This window comes from Ruditapes philippinarum, unplaced genomic scaffold (assembly GCF_026571515.1).
Source record: "Ruditapes philippinarum isolate M1 unplaced genomic scaffold, ASM2657151v2 ctg871_1_1_1_1, whole genome shotgun sequence".
In the NCBI taxonomy this organism is placed as follows: Eukaryota; Metazoa; Mollusca; class Bivalvia; order Venerida; family Veneridae; genus Ruditapes; species Ruditapes philippinarum.
In genome coordinates, this window is record NW_026862242.1 from 1 (window position 1) to 16,619 (window position 16,619).

A 16,619-nucleotide genomic window follows, 5' to 3' on the forward strand; every position below is an offset into this window, starting at 1 on the left:
AAATTAAACATTTTCTTGCTCATATCTAAAGAAAACTCAGAATTTTGCTCACAATAACGAGACAAGAATACTGAATGAAGTTTGATGTTGTTGTAAAAACTGAATTAAGGACCAAATTAAATTATTTTACAACCTGGTATGGTGAATATTTATTGTGAAACGCATATAGAAAACAAGTCTCATTTTAGAGAATTGCGCAAGAAAAATGAAATTATAAAAAAAGACAATTTAAGTTCTTAATTGCAAATAAAGAAACTTAGGAATGTAATGTTCAAAGACATTTTACACGTGAAAGGATTCACTCCTAGAGAGACATAGATCCGACATGAGAACACATAAGTCCAAATATGTCGTCGTCCCTTCGTGTTTTCGCATTTTCGCATTTGAGGCGAAGACGCGAAAATATACGGATGGCGAAAATCAGCCACCATACATAATCCATTCAAGGCGAATTTCTCAAGCATGTCGAAAGGATGTCCAGAAATGTGTTAATATAAAACGGTGATATTTCGTGTGTTGATAAAAATACTGTTTAGATTCTATATGGTTTTGAAAAAAAAAACCTGTTTCTATGTAACTTTTCACGGAAATGGGCTGTACAATGATTGCGTAAAAACAATAAAATGTCGGCTGTAGAAATCGAAAGGCATTTTGTCACGTGACTTTTGCCCATGCTACCGAAAACTACCCATCACAATATCACGGCGTTGAGACGCCGTGAAATAAAATGTTTTAATGAAAATGTCTAGTCTATATGAATTTGATCCAATTAAAGTTACTAGTTTATTACGACATATAGTTAACAAAATCAGTTGCTGGTGGTGGTATCTGCTGACTTGTAGCTATCTGACTGTATAGTCTCTCGTCACGTGATTTCAAATCCTCATAGGTAACAGGAGAGTCACGCTCACGTGTGTCGTCTGTACAAAAATGGATAGTCATAATTAGAAATAAAGCATCTTGTTATAACATTTGGGGAGGGGGCATCTTTGTTCCGCTCCGTCCTATCTAAGGAATTTGTAGAGATATTACGAATATGGAAATTATTTCTTTAAATATTTTAGTGTTTCCTGTTGCAAAGGACACACAAAGAGATTAAATATTGCTCGTTAAATAGGCGTAATAAAAATATAATGACATCAAAATGCTTATGAATAATCAGTTTAATTTCTTACACCAGGTATGCAATAATTTGATAATTTATTTTCACTCATGCAAATGCGTTCATCTAGAAATATGCATGTTTGAACTAAGGAACTTTGATTTACGATATTAACTTTAACAACGATATGCATCAAATGATATAAGATCAATTAAAAAATTCCCATCAAGATATGAACAAAGATAGTGTTAATGAAAATAATGTTAAGAGAATTACCGTTAGAACGATTTTCACAAGGTCCTATAGTGTTTTCATATCCGTGTACCTCTAATTGTTTAGTTTGTATATTCCTAAAAATAGTGAAGGGAATGTGCATTAGTAACTGCATTTCATTTAGTTATATTTAGCAGTCTATTTTACCAGGTATTCGTTACCTTAAATCCAGTTTTAAGATATATTACATTAGGTGTATGTATAGATGTATGAACTGTTCCCTATATCTTCTTATCTGAGATAGTTTAAATACAATATAACAAAATATTAACCCCCTGAATTAACAATTATCGAAATTTGTAATGAAATATATTATGTTACAATATGATAAACAAGATCAACAAGGAAAGGCGAGTTCAATGAACGCAACCCCCGCCCGACCCAGTAACAAGAGCCAGTGGCAAGGAGCCCAGGAGGACCCCAAACAAAATCTGAAAAGGTAGAGCATGGGCATGCTAACCACTAAAACCATACAAAAGAGTAAATAATAAGTAACCTATAAGGAACTAAAAGAAAACAAATAAATGATTGAATAATAGGACAATAAAGTCAAAGGGCACAGGTGAAGGAGACATGAGACCCGGGGAAGGGGGAGGGTGGTAAATAAAACAAATAAAGACTAGGGACAAAGGGGACGATACTTACCGTAGACGAGAAAACAACAAGGGTCACAACAGTGTCACCAAAACAGTATGAAACAACATACCTCCGCCTCCATACAATGAAGGTAATCAAGGCGGCAATTCCAACAACAATACTGCCAGCTAGAAATGTCCCTATTGTAGATCCTATCAGTGTACTTCTTGTATAAAAGCCTTCTAGATCCGCTATAAGTGATGGAAAAGAATATTAATAATTTATATATTTGTCAAAAATTATAACTGTTTTTGTAGCTTTTTGAAAATGAGTCTTTAAATAAACAAGCAATTAGATGTGTAGCAAATTGTTAAAAAAAACTAAAGGTTTACTTCTTCTGTACGACACTATATTAACATGGAGTTAAAAATTAAATCTATTATTCTAGTATAATATCCTTCTTGGTCTGATATAACTGATAGAAAAATCTATAGTCTATATTTGTGTCGTAAATTGTAACTGATTTTGAAGCTTATCAAAATGAGTTTTAAAATAAAGTTATTAAATGCACAGCAAATTGTTATAATGCTTAAGGTTTACCACTGGTAAACGACATTACTTTAACATCGAGTAAAAAGTAAAAGCTATTCTTCAAATGGATAACAACAGACTTTTCTTAACAGTTATACTATTTAAAATATTTGCTTTTGACATAACATTTTATGAATTTACTATAATTCTTTTGCAAAACTGACTTACCTTCAATACATTTAGGTCCTTTAAATCCATTAATACAGCCATATAAACATTCCGCTGTTGTTTGGTTGCAGGTTGTATTTACACATAGACTACTGCAAATGTTGTCACATCTTTTGCCATAGAAACCATCTTTACATCCAAATAAACAATGACCATTTATAGCATCGCATGAACGTTTACCGGTATGAGAAAGACATGAAGTAGAACATGAATTATTACAAAACAATCCGTAAAAAATCATTTCACATCCTTCTAAACATTCTCCCGTTTTCAAGTCGCAGCTTTTATTGGTACATGTATTACCACATTGTTTTTCACAAAAATCGCCAAATTTTGTAACCAAGTTACATCCGTGTAAACACCTCCCTGTATCTTTTTCACAAACACGGTATTTTTCTGTCAATTTGCAATGCTGTCCAGTGGAAAATGAACAGGTTTTATCACAACCAGCTGGGCATGCATTTGCACATGTATCCCCATAAAAATCTGATTCACATTTTGTACAGTTTGTGTCCGAAAGACATTCTTTACAGTTTTCTGTGCACTTTAAATCACAATAGGGTCCGTATAAACCAGATAAGCACATGTCACATTTATACCCGACAAAACCAGGTTTGCATCCTTTATCACAGTACCCAGTTCCTTTATTACATATTTCATCGACACAACCAACCGAACATCTATATTGACAATATGATCCATAATGAGCATTGTTTTTACACCATGAACATCCTGTTTCTGATAAACAGGACCCACAGTTAATAGGACAAGTGTTGTTACATTCATCACCATACCTTAAACCTAAACAAGCATCACATTTACCTTTTGTAAAATATGACGATTTACAAGTACATTCACCTGATAATATCGAACACGCACTGTTAAGACAACCTTTTCCACATTGTGTATTACATTTGTTACTGTAATAACCAGGTTTACATTCTTTACATTCATTACCGTTAACGCAGGTTTTACAGTTGCTCAGACATTGTTTTGTGCATTTCTCCGTGTAATAACCGTCTATGCACCCTTTTAAACACATCTTATTTGAGGTGCATGCAAATAAGGTATCCTTACAACACGCGCACTCTTGACATGCCTGCATCGATAATCCTGAAATATAAATGTTCGATCATGCAAACACATTTGCCTGAATTTGGCTTACTTTCTTTTAAGAAATGAAATAAAGTAAGACTATTAAAGGATTGATAGAAATGACGGTTTGACATAAAATCGGAATTAACGACAGATAAAAACTACTAGTATTTAGAATATCACACAAATGAATTTCATTTTAAATAAGTAAAAATATATATATTAGAATTTATCAAACATCTACGGCTGCGTGTAATAGCTGTATTAAAAACAATATTCATTTATTTCTAAAAGTATATAATCATTTGCATTTCTTTAATAATTTTATTGTGCATTGTTTAATTTGTTTATTTACTTTTAGGTATTAATACAGAGACTTACCAAACTGGCAAAGCAATATAAGAAACACTGGTGATATTGTTCCAGTCATTGTTTCCACACGTGAACCATTGAACACAGATGTTTGAAATGCTGTTCAATTATGATCTTTAACAAATCAGCAGTTCAATAATTCAACTAGTCTGTATAACTACACTGCAAATTTCATCCATATTGATAACTTGGCTTATATGCATGTGTATCTAGATCCAATGCATGTAACATATGCTTAGATACTACTCAGCAGAAAACAATCTGTAAACTACTAAAAATGTGATCCGAAACGACTTTGCTTGCAGTATGCCTTTATTAAATGTAGTGTTTGAATTCGACAAGGTATATGTTGAAATGTTTATTATAGGGGTATCCCGATGATCTAATATCTGTACTGCTTCCGCAACTCATGAAATCCAAGTTCCAGATCATTACACTTCTACATATCATATTGTTTTAAATCCGAGAACATAAAGAAAAAAACATATTTAATTAATATTATTCATAACATTAAAGAGCTTATTCAACAAAATGATGCTTTTAACGTTTAAGCACTAAAAAATTAATTTATACATAAAAAATAAAGTAAATTGTCTATGACTTACTTGTTTGGTTAAGCGTGAATTCAACAAATGTCCGAAAACAAGGTAACATTAAAATAAACAAAACGTAGTGTAAATGACTGAAAAAAATTAAAAAGAATTAATAACAAATGAACGATTAAAATTGTTTATTTTATATTCAATAGATAGGTACTCGTTTATTTTATAGATAATGATCAAATTAGCAAACAAAACAATAGATGCCTATTGTCTAACATTTCATCATAATTTTAGACTTATTATTACAATGCTTACAATTCAAAACCTGTAACATATGTCAGAGTTAACTTATTTTAAATAATTTAGATAAACATATCCAACACGTAATCAATGCAATCTCAAACAGTTTTAATAATTATCGGTTACATAAGTGGTCTTCCTTTTCTACTTAATTGCTGTAAATTGTCGCTAAAATAGGATGGGTCACCTATTATTGCAGGTCTTATAACCCACATTGTCAACTTGTCTCTTATCCAAGGTGTAGTTCCTGATGATCTTAAGACTGCTAGAGTTGTCCCCATTTTTAAAAAGAGTTGGTAACTACAAGCCTGTGTCAATTTTAGTATCCAAGATTCTTGAAAAGGTAGTTTATGACCTAGTTGAAACATATTTTAAAGAGAATAAGCTGTTGTATAAATTCCAATCTAGTTTTTGAAATGGTTTCTCAACTGATACTTGTCCAATTTACATGACAGACTACATTAGGCATGACATTGATAAGGGTAATGTGGTAGGTGTGGCTCTGTTAGACTTACAGAAAGCCTTTGACACTGTTGACCATACCATTCTCTTAATGAAGCTTCAAGCGTCTGGTCTTGGTGATGACATTATAAGGTGGTTTAGGTCATATCTTTCTGCGTGACAACAGCTTGTTGATGTGTCAGGTAGTTTTTCTTCTACTTCAAGTATAACATGTGGTGTTCCCAAGGGTTCAATCCTTGGGCCCTCCTCTTTTTAATTTACGTCAATGACATGTCAGCGATAGTGAAAAATAGTCAATTGCTATATGCTGATGACTCTGAAATCTTGTTTCTGGAAAAAGTTTATCTGAGGAGGTAATTCCAGTATCTGAAGATTTGTCCTCAGTAAGTCAATGGTTAATTGATAATAAGTTATCGTTGCACTTAGGTAAAACTGAGTCAATTGTGTTGAGGTCTAAACAAAAACTCAGGTCACATTCCAAATTAATGTTATGTCATGTTTTAAGGTTAAAAACCAAATGGGCCCAGAGTACTTAAGTAGTTTTGTTTCTCAGGAATCGATACATTCTTATTGCACCAGACTGAGTAAAAAGTCGGGTATTGTCTTCCTAAGGTTAAAGGTTCTGGGTCAAAGTCTTTTAGTTTTATTTGAGCTAAACTATGGAACAGTCTTCCAACTTGTATAACTGAAATTAACAAATTTCATCGTTTTAAGGTAGCCATCAAAAGTCATTTTTTAAGTAGCATGTAAGTTTTTTTTGTTTGTTTCTTTTTTATTTCTTGCAAGAAAATTTTATATGTTTTCATTTTTTATTGAATTATTATTCGGCCCAGGTTTACTGTTTCATTTTCTGAAATTTGTTTTGAATTTTTATTAAGACTTTAAAAACTTTCTCTTTTTTTGAATAGCGTAATTTATGGCATGTTTTTTCCTTACATACTCATAACAACTGTGATAATTTTTTAATGTAATCTTTTCTTCTATGCACATGAGTATTTCTTGTGATAATTTTAAATGATATCCTTCATTTATGTGATTTTTCTTATAATAAGTATTTTTTTTTCTTTTATGAAATACCTCTCTTTGTCATGCCACCAAATGCTAAGGACCACAATGGTAATAAGAGCTTGCTCTTTTTTGTGTTATCCTTGGTTTTGGGAACATGTCATGGTTTACATAATATAGTATTTATTAATTCATTTTATTATTTATTTATTCATTTATTTGTAATTGTTTTAATCTATATTGTGTTGTTTATCATGTAACATGTTTACCTTTTATGCCGAAATAAATCTATCTATCTATAAATAGTTTTGTAAATCACATCCTTGTTCATTTAAGCAGAGAGTGTATCTTTATATCTCATAGTAATACTACTATAATATACTCGTGAGACGTAACTATAATAGAATATCAAATCACATGACTTTGGTGGCACGTAGCAGACGGTGCAGATAAGTCAATAACGAGGAAAATATTAACAAGATAGAACCAATTACAAATCATTGTCTGAAAAAATGGCAAGTATGGCTAATATTAGTAGTTTTATTAATACTAAAGTGACTGTCCACGGTATATACTAACTAAAAAGGTGAAAATCAAAATATATTGTGTCATATTGTCAAGGCAATGTCAGTAAATATCAATAGTTTTTTTACAGTCCTTTTATATTTCAGGCAGAATGTCAGTTGTTGGTTCGTCACTATTATAACAGCTAACCGTTTAAATATATTCGAAACAAATGGAAACAATGAGCATAACCTCACTTGAATGATGAATAAGTTTTGCTCTGTAGAATTGTATTTATTACAACTTTTGTATTTTTATTATATCTATTTATTTATGTATTTTATTTATTTATTTATGTATTTATTTGTTTATCTATATTTTTTATTTTTTATGCGGTACACATTCTTATTTCCTACAAAATCATTTGAAAATTGTACATTTTATAAAAGATACACGAATATTAGATAACGTTACTGAATCCTTTTAGAAAATAAATGAAATTGTTTGTGCTGTGTAATCTGTTTATGGCAAAGTATTTATTTTTGATAAAGAAGATACAATAGTTTAAGTCACTATTAATATAAAGTATGAACTAAAATTTGTTCCAAGTATTTATAAAAAAAACGATATGAATTACCGATTTCTTTCTTTCAAATTGAATACCAACAACGTTATAACATCAACATGAAAGAGGTATTGACACTTCCATTACATCCCTATTTAATTTTGCCAAGTTCTTCACCTCGATGGTAGAATATGTACGTGGTCCATCTAAAACACAGAATTTAATATCAAAATGTCAAAGATCAAGTATTGCATAAGTTGGTGTTACGAACTTATTGTACTTGTCAGATATGTTGCATTAGCCATTATCTCTTACAACTTCGAATTTGTAATTACCACTTTGTTGATCTCCCATTTTCAAATATTAGTTTTGTAACAAGAAAACAATTATTTCCGATCATTGCATCACGGTACAGAGTATTTTCTCAAATCGGAATATGATAAATTAAGCTTTCTAAAAGGTAAAGCAATTGTTTGCTTTGCAATTTGGTTTTCGGTGACTCTGTTATACACTACACATAATTATTTGCCATGAGTTTCATAACTATATTATATGTTAACTTAAAATTAGATCAACATAGATATCATACGTAATGATATATTCAGGTGGTTACAAGTATACATTTGTAATGCCGATAATTTTGAATGTTAAAAGTGAAACAGTTTTCTCGTTTCTCTTTTAATTCAATTAAATCCCGGATCCCGTTATTTACACTCCACCGCCAACCACACCTCGTCCCATTCATCCTACCAATTAAATCGTCGTTATCTCATAACTTGTTATAACATCTAATGAATCAAGTGTCTTTGCCGAAAAAATAGAATGACAATTATAGCTCTCACTGGCGATATTAAATTATTAGAATAAAACAGTATTCTATAAAATATTTAAAAACCTATCTACCTATTATATTTTAACAAAATTCAGAGACAAAATTTACTTATGTCATATTATATCGCAGTACAAGTAAAGATTGTTATATCAATAAATCTAAAAAGGAGAGATCACCCGAGATCCAGTAAATCAGAGCAAACAGTTGACAATTACAGGATTGGTTTTGTCAATTGTGATCATAAGAAATAATACGATATGCAATTTAAACGCTTTATAATCCAACAATACAAACATAAAGCAAATGATGTCTGATAGCGCTGGCGGAAGTTTAGAATGATATTCATACAAAATCATCTTTACTAAAGATAGGAAGACAAACTTAAAATATTGCTTAAGCAGAAAATGAATATATAGATAAAATGTTAAGTAGTAACAATTATACTTAATAGATAATAATAAATTGTAATTTATATTTCTAAAAGCCTGACTAGCTTATATTAATGATTTAAAAATAATTGAAAATGAAGTTCTACATATTCTGTTAATAAATACTCTATTCGCCAATAATGATTATGTGATCAAATTAGCTTAAAACGCACCACTAGTCTTAATCAATTTACCACGGCCATTTTGATAGAAACAGTGTACATATATAATATATGCATGTATTTAAAATTAGTTAAATTTTATCTAAAAAATAGTTCACATGCTTTAAAGGAACCATACCCAATACGTTCTCATTACAGTGCCAAAATATTTTTATATCAACATTTTTATCAATCGTTTTAAATAGTTTAGCTTGGGTTATAAATATTTTAGCATAAGATGTACCATTATTATCAAACATAACTCCTTTATATAAAATCTTTAAAATAAAATACCTCTTTTATTACCGGATATCCAAGTGATTTAGTAAACTACCTCTCACGTAAATACCTATGCAAAACACAAAACACACTTCCTTGTTGTACGTCATTCGAAATGAAGCGCATATTTATATATGTTTTTTTTATATTCTACTTAACTACACACCGTAAAGTCAAAATTGTTGTTTAAAAAAGACAAAGCGGATAATGTTACAGCAAAACGAAGTAAACGGGATTTGAAAAGGCAATAAGAAATATATATAAACACGCATCGTCACACCTCGTTTGAATTTAAATTATATCATAATGAATTTATGTATTTCGATTATTAAATCTAATGTGCATTCGAATCATATGTATACGAGGTATGATCAAAAAGTTCTGGGCCCGATATACTTCTAGCCACTATACTGACATTTACACACGATACGTCGATACCGATATCTTATTGAAGATTACTGACCGAGTTATACGCGGTTTTCTGTTTAAGTAACACAAAACATACTTTGATCAGTAGAGGGTGTGTCATTTAGGCCAAATAGAGAAAGTTGAAATCAGAGCCGTCATTAAATACCTCTGTAAGAAAGGGATGCCCCCAAGGAAATCCATGAAGACTTCATGTTTACACTTGGGAAGGAGTCCCCTTCCTATAGCACTGTGAAAAAATGGGCTGCTGAATTTAAAAGGGACAGGGATAGCATTGGCGATGATGAGCGGCCTTGGCGGCCAAAAGAGACCACCAACGATGAAACTGCCTAAGCTGTGCATGATATGGTCATGTGCGAGAGAAGTGGTAAAAGCTTTGGTTCAGTTCAGGCAAGTCTGACTGATGTCTATGGCATGTCAAAGGTGTCCGCTGGATGATTGGTCTCCAGACAGTTGACTGACGACTGGAAACGGACTATGTTTGACATTTTAAGATATCTTTGTTCTCTTTACGAGGATGAACCTGGTTATATATACTGGCTCGTAGCTCACGATGAAATATTGGTCCATCACTTCGATCCAGAATCCAAAAAAAACAGAGCATGCAGTGGAAGCACCCTGGATCACCCTCTCCTAAGAAATTCAAGAGGGTGCCATCAACAGGGAAGATGATGGCTTCAATTGTTTTGTGATAGTCAGGGGGAAATCATAATACATGTAGAATATCTTGAGCAAGGTTGTACCATAAACGGTACACAGTATGCAGACGAATTGTGACGTCTGTGTCAAGAAATGCGCGTAAAAGAAGGGGCAAACTGACTTCTCCACGGCGATGTACAAGCTCACACATCTCAAGTTGCGATGGCTACTGAAACTGACTGAATGTGTTGGCATTAACTCTATATTAAGTTAATGTGGTAGACAAATGTATTACTTATAAAAATATCAATTCCATTCCTTTTTTCAGAAAATTCACTTAAAATAATTCAATTAAAGGTTTTTGAGTTTAATATACAGAATCATTCAATCTTTTATTCAACCCGGTCAAGAAGGCCATACCACAGGTACCTTGATAGGATCTATAGCTGGGTCATTAGTAGCTGGTGGTATTATTGTTGGAGTTGCCGATTTGATTGCCTTTAATGTATGGAGACAAAGGTTCGTAACATATTCACGCAAATAATTAAATCTTCAAAGTAAATATATTTAATCAAGCATTGCTTTAAATACAAAGTTATTGCAAACTTAAACATATCCCGTTTTTCTAAGCTTTCAAGTGTTATTTGGTAATTTTGTATATTGTTTTTTACACTCGTATATTAAATGAATAGATTTATTACATAAGTTCGTTAATAATGTTTTTTGTCAAACAATGTCTTAATTATTTCTAGACATGTATATTATAAACAAGCAGACAAACATGGTAACGAAAATACACCTGTGCTTGGTGAAAATTGTCCCAACGGTAATTCTTTAATAATGCTTCTTCCATTAAGATGGTTTGATATACATGTCTTAAACTAATGTATTAATGTAACTGAGGGAAGTTTAGTTTCATTTACTAGTCTATCAAAACAGTATTAAATTTATGAGAATTTACCTTACAAGTTTGTGTCTTGAAATGAGTAGACAAAAACATTAAGAAAGAAAAATAGAAATAAATAAAGACAAAAATCTTAATTTTAATGAAAACATTACTACTAGTTACTATGAATTAATAGAAATGATGTTTTAAGGGCAAAAATCGTTTCCTGTCATGTATAACCCAATAAAGGAGAATTCTATATATTTTATTCAGATTGCGCACTTGAGATGAACTCTCCTGTTACATATGAAGATTTGAAATCACGTGACGAGAGACTATACAGTCAGAATACTACAAATCAGCAGATATCACCACCAGCAACTGTTTATGTTAACACTAGATTTTAATTAACTTCTTATACTGACAAAAATGTTTGTGACAAATGAATCCTTTTGTAGTTTAAATAATTTGGTTGACTATCGAATAATGCAGATGCTTTTCAGCAAGTGAAACTGAAGACAGTATTTTTACACCATAAATACAAAATACTGTTTTATAGTTAAAGTGATATGATTGGTATGCACGTGTTTCTATTGATTATGCAACTTTAAACATTGTAAAGATGGTAGCAATCTAAAAGTAATTTGTATTCTGATCGATCAGATATGTCTGTTTTAATTCTTTTTCATTTAATTAACACTATTTCTTGTGTTACAACTTATTATATAAATCATCAATGGTTAGTATTAAACAATTTTAGCAAAAAATAAATTACCTAAACTTAAAATTAATTAACATATCAAATTAACAGAATGGCATATAATTGAACAAACGTTATTAAAATGTTATAATTGTATATTCTTGTATAAAACTGAAGATAAAACATATATTTAATACCAAATCGATGATGAAGCAATGTTATATGTCTTTTATAGGGTTTGTTTTTATCTAGGTAAATCAACAGATATATCTTCAAGAAATACAGTAAAGCTCACACGACCCGCAGTGATAACCCTTTTACAGTGATAGCCTCTATGAATATAGATATATAGTGAAGTTCACACAATCCACGATGATATGCCTGTTAGAGGGTTCTTATTTTAAGTCAAGAAACGGCGATAGCCTCAGGAAATATTGTTTAGCTCAAGACAGACCTTGTAGATGATTCAAATCCCTATAAAACCCACGATGATAGCCTCAAGGAATACACTAAAGCTCAAATAACCAACAGCAACAGGGTTTTTAAAGTGTCATCAAAATTATACTTACACCGATCATGCCGATAGACGCTGAATACATTAAGGCTGACACAACTCGCAGTGATAGCCCTTATAAAGAGTACTGATCGCAAAAAAGTAACAGTGATAACTTCAGGGAATAACGTTAATTCAATCCACGTCGATAAGCCTTTAAGAGGGTTTTACCACAACAACACGCACGATGTTAGCTTCAGCAAATACTGTAGGGCTCACACAACCCATAGTGATAGGTCTGTATGAGTTTTTTTTTGCAATAATTAATATGGTGATAGCGTTAGGAAATACGGTAAGTTAACACAACCCACGGTGACAAAATTCTGGAAACTAAGTGATCCCTCGGAAGCATTAATCACAACAAAATTACATAAGAATTGCAGACTCGGTTTGATTAGTCTGTACATGAGAGATAATGAATAAGTGCAACATCCCTCACGCCCCCTAGCACCGGCTTGAGCGGTACTCAATTCTAAATACCTAATAGTGCTGGCATCAATGACAAGCCTTTGAGACGGTACTTTTCAAGGAATACAGTAAAGCTCACACAACCAATGGTGATACGGTTTTTAGATGGCTCGTAACGCTATGTAACCCCAAGAGTATCCTGATGGAATACATGATATCTAATACAATCAACAATATTAGAACTTTAAGAGCAATTTTATCGCAATATAACACATGGGAATAGCCTCTGTGAACACAGTAAGATCACACAAACCATATAAGAGGGTTCTTAAGGATATATAATCTGCGGTGATAGCCTCAGGATTTTAGGTAAAGCTCACATAATCTTCTGGGTCTTTTAGACGGTTCTTTCGCAATGATTGCCTCAGGAAATAATTTAAAACTCAAACAACACAAGGTGGCATACCTGTTACAGGGTCCGTATCGCAATGAAACTCACGCTGATAGCCCCGGTAAATACAGTAAAGCTCACATTTCCCATATTTGTTTGTTTTTAGAAGGTCCTTTTGGCTTAAAAACACATGCTGATAACCTCATCGAAAAATTTTAAGCTTACAAAATCCCACGTTGATCGGGAAGGTTTTTATCGCAATGATACCCGCGATGACAGCCTAAGGGAATAGATTAAATCTCGCTCAATCCTCGGAAATAGGCCTTTAAGACACTTTTTATCGCAAAAAAATGAACAAACGATAAAAACCTCCAAAATACAATAACGCTAACACAAGCCTTGTAAATAGGGCTTTGAGGGCTTTTTCGCAATGGAGTTCACAATGATAGTTTAAGCAAAAACAGTTAATCTCACACAACCTTAGGTCAGCTTTACGGGTTCGTAATCAAATGAAACCAATATGTGTTAGGTTCAAGGAATGTATTATGCACTAAAGCTGTGCACAACTCACAGTAATAAACTGTTAAGAGAGTTTTTTTTTCGCAATAAACCCATGGCGATATCCTCAGAGTAGGAAGAGAAGCTCTTACAAACCAAGAAGATAAGCATTTAAGGGTTACCTGCGATGATAGTCAAGGAAATACAGTAAAGTTCTCACAAACAACGGTGGACTGGTAAGCCTTTTAATAGCTTCTTATCCGCATGAATCATACGATTTTTTTACCGCAATCAAACACAAGTTGATAGCTTCAACAAATATTGTTAATCTCACACAACCAACAGTGATAGGCCTCTTACAGGGTTCAAATAGCAATAAACCAAAGGTGATATCTTCAGGATATACAGTTAAGCCACACTATGCATAGTTACAGGCATTTTAGAGGGTTCTGATCGCATTTTAACCCACGGTGATAGCCTTGGGGAATAACGTAAGGCTTAACTTAACACTTGGCGGGGATTTATTTTATTTACACTTTCTCGTTTATATGAACATGGTGGGGCTAAGAGCGAGATTTGGTGCACCATTAACCGGTTTAAACGCCCCAGCAGTCATTATTATGCTGCTGACCGTTCCAAGGCGGCGTCCCACTGTGTTCCTCAGATGTATGTCTATGTTGCTTCATACTGTTTTGGTAACACTTTTGCTTGTGTCCCTTGTTGTTTTCTCGTCTACGGAAAGTATCTTCCCCATTTCCTCTGGTTTTATTTCTTTTAATACCCCCCCCCCCCCTTCCCCCGGTCTCCTGTCCCCTTCCCCTTTGTGGGCCTATTATTATTTTCTTTGAATTCCTAATCAGTTACAAATTATTTATCATTTAATGATTAACCTGTCCGTGTTCTGTCTTTGCCCTGTCCTGTTTTGTTTGGGGTCCGCCTGGGCTCCTTGCCATTGGTACTTGTTGCTGGGTCATATGGGGGTTGCGTTCATTGAACGCCGTCTTTCCTTGTTGATCTTGATTTTCATATTTTACTCAATCAACGGTTATGAACCTTATAGAGGGCTCTATTTCCATTGAAACTCACGATGAAAGTTTCATGGAATACAGTAAAGCTCACACAACTAATGATCATAGGTCTTTTGGATACTTTTTCAATGGCAATGGAGCCCATTGTGATTGGCTCAGAGAATACAATAAGGCTCCACGATGGTGAGCTTTAAAGAGGGTTCTTATCGCGATGAAAGATAGGACTTTTAGAGAGATTTAATCGGAATACAGGTGATAGCCTCAGGAAATATTGTCAAGCTCACACAAACCATGGTGGTAGACATGTTTTTATCTTTATTAAACCATCAGTGAAAGTCATAGAAAATACAATTAAGGTGACCCAAAACGATAGAGAAAAATTAAAATTTCAACATGGGTTGAAATGTTGCATGCTCGGTTTGATTGTCGGTACTGGAAGGTGCAAGCTATCGTGCACGCCCCTAGCACAGGCTTAAAGCAGGATTCAAAATTTATACACGATAATAGACGTTTCAGGGGGTTATTACTGCAATAAAACGCACAATGATATCCTCAGCGAATACAGTAAAGCTTACACAACTCATAGTGATAGCTTTTGAAGAGTGTTCTATTCGCAATAAAACACACAATGATAGCCGTAGTGTAAACAGAAAAACTCACACAACCCACGGTTTAAGACCTTTTAGATTGTTCTTATATCTATGCTACCTACGGCCCAGGATATAAAGTAAAGCTCACATAACCCAATGTGATAGGTCTTTCAGAGGAAATTTATCGCAATGAAACTCAATGCAATTGCATCAAAGAATGTGGTTCAACTCACACAACCTTAGGATTTTTAGAGTGTTGTTATCTCGGGTTTACCCACGTTGATAGCCTCAGGTTTACATTGAATATCACAAAGGCCTCGGTGATAGATCTTTTCGAGGATTGTGATCTTAAGTACTCCAAAGGTGATAGCTTAATGGATTACAATGACGATCAAAGACCCACGGTGATAGGTCTTTTAGAGAGTCCGTATCTTAGATTTTTCAAATAGTGCAAGCCGGAGGGAATTCATTTAAGCTCATCAGCTCATGGTGATAGGCTTTTCAGAGGGTTCTCATCTTAACTTCATCCACGGTGGTAGCCTGAGACAATATAGTGACGTATGACATAAACTTGTCTCTAAATGATTAATTGAAAGTTTACAAAACGGAATCCATAAAGAACTCTTAAACGACAATTGAAAATGAAACAGGTTCTGTCTGTTTGTTCGTGTTCATGGACGGTACTGAATTGTCCAAATTACGGTCCACTCTCCTAGCACCATTTTAGCAGAATTCAATCGAATTTAATCTTTTTGAAATTAAGAAAGATCCCGAATCATAATTCACACATCATTTTACCTCCAATTTGAAGCGTTAGAGTTGACAAACCTTCTTAAAATGTATATTGAGATGGTTGTTTTTCACATGCGCTAAAACTGTTAATTATATGAACTAAATAAAGATGTAATACCATTGGTCCAAAAAGTAGTAAACAGACCTTTTTATTATAAAACCATATACACGTGGTGAAGTATCATATTCAATGGTTAAATCGGATTTTCCCTATCTAAAAATAGATTGAGACGCAATGACCATACATTGTAACATTTTATTATTCGCATTTATTGTAATGTGTAGCTGTGAATGATTGAAAATATAGATGTATACAAGGATTGTTATAAAATAAAGAAAGCCTGTGATAGTAAGGAATCGTTTAATTGTAATCTTATTGTTCTACTTACTACTAAAACAATTATAAATGAGTCTTACAGATAACAAAAATACTCGTACTGAGGGCTTCAAAAC

General features: G+C 33.0%; 1 protein-coding gene across 1 annotated transcript; it reads right to left on the minus strand.

Moving 5' to 3' along the window:
* Positions 1–11: 11 nt before the first annotated feature.
* LOC132718392 (multiple epidermal growth factor-like domains protein 10) lies at positions 12–5,283 on the minus strand. Its single transcript, XM_060702088.1, has 5 exons — positions 4,187–5,283; positions 2,711–3,823; positions 2,082–2,202; positions 1,379–1,452; positions 12–920 (listed from the first exon to the last, which is right to left on the minus strand). The coding sequence occupies exons 1-5, from the start codon at positions 4,233–4,235 to the stop codon at positions 787–789; spliced, it is 1,491 nt and encodes a 496-aa protein (XP_060558071.1). The 5' UTR covers positions 4,236–5,283; the 3' UTR covers positions 12–786.
* Between the last annotated feature and the right edge of the window lie 11,336 nt (positions 5,284–16,619).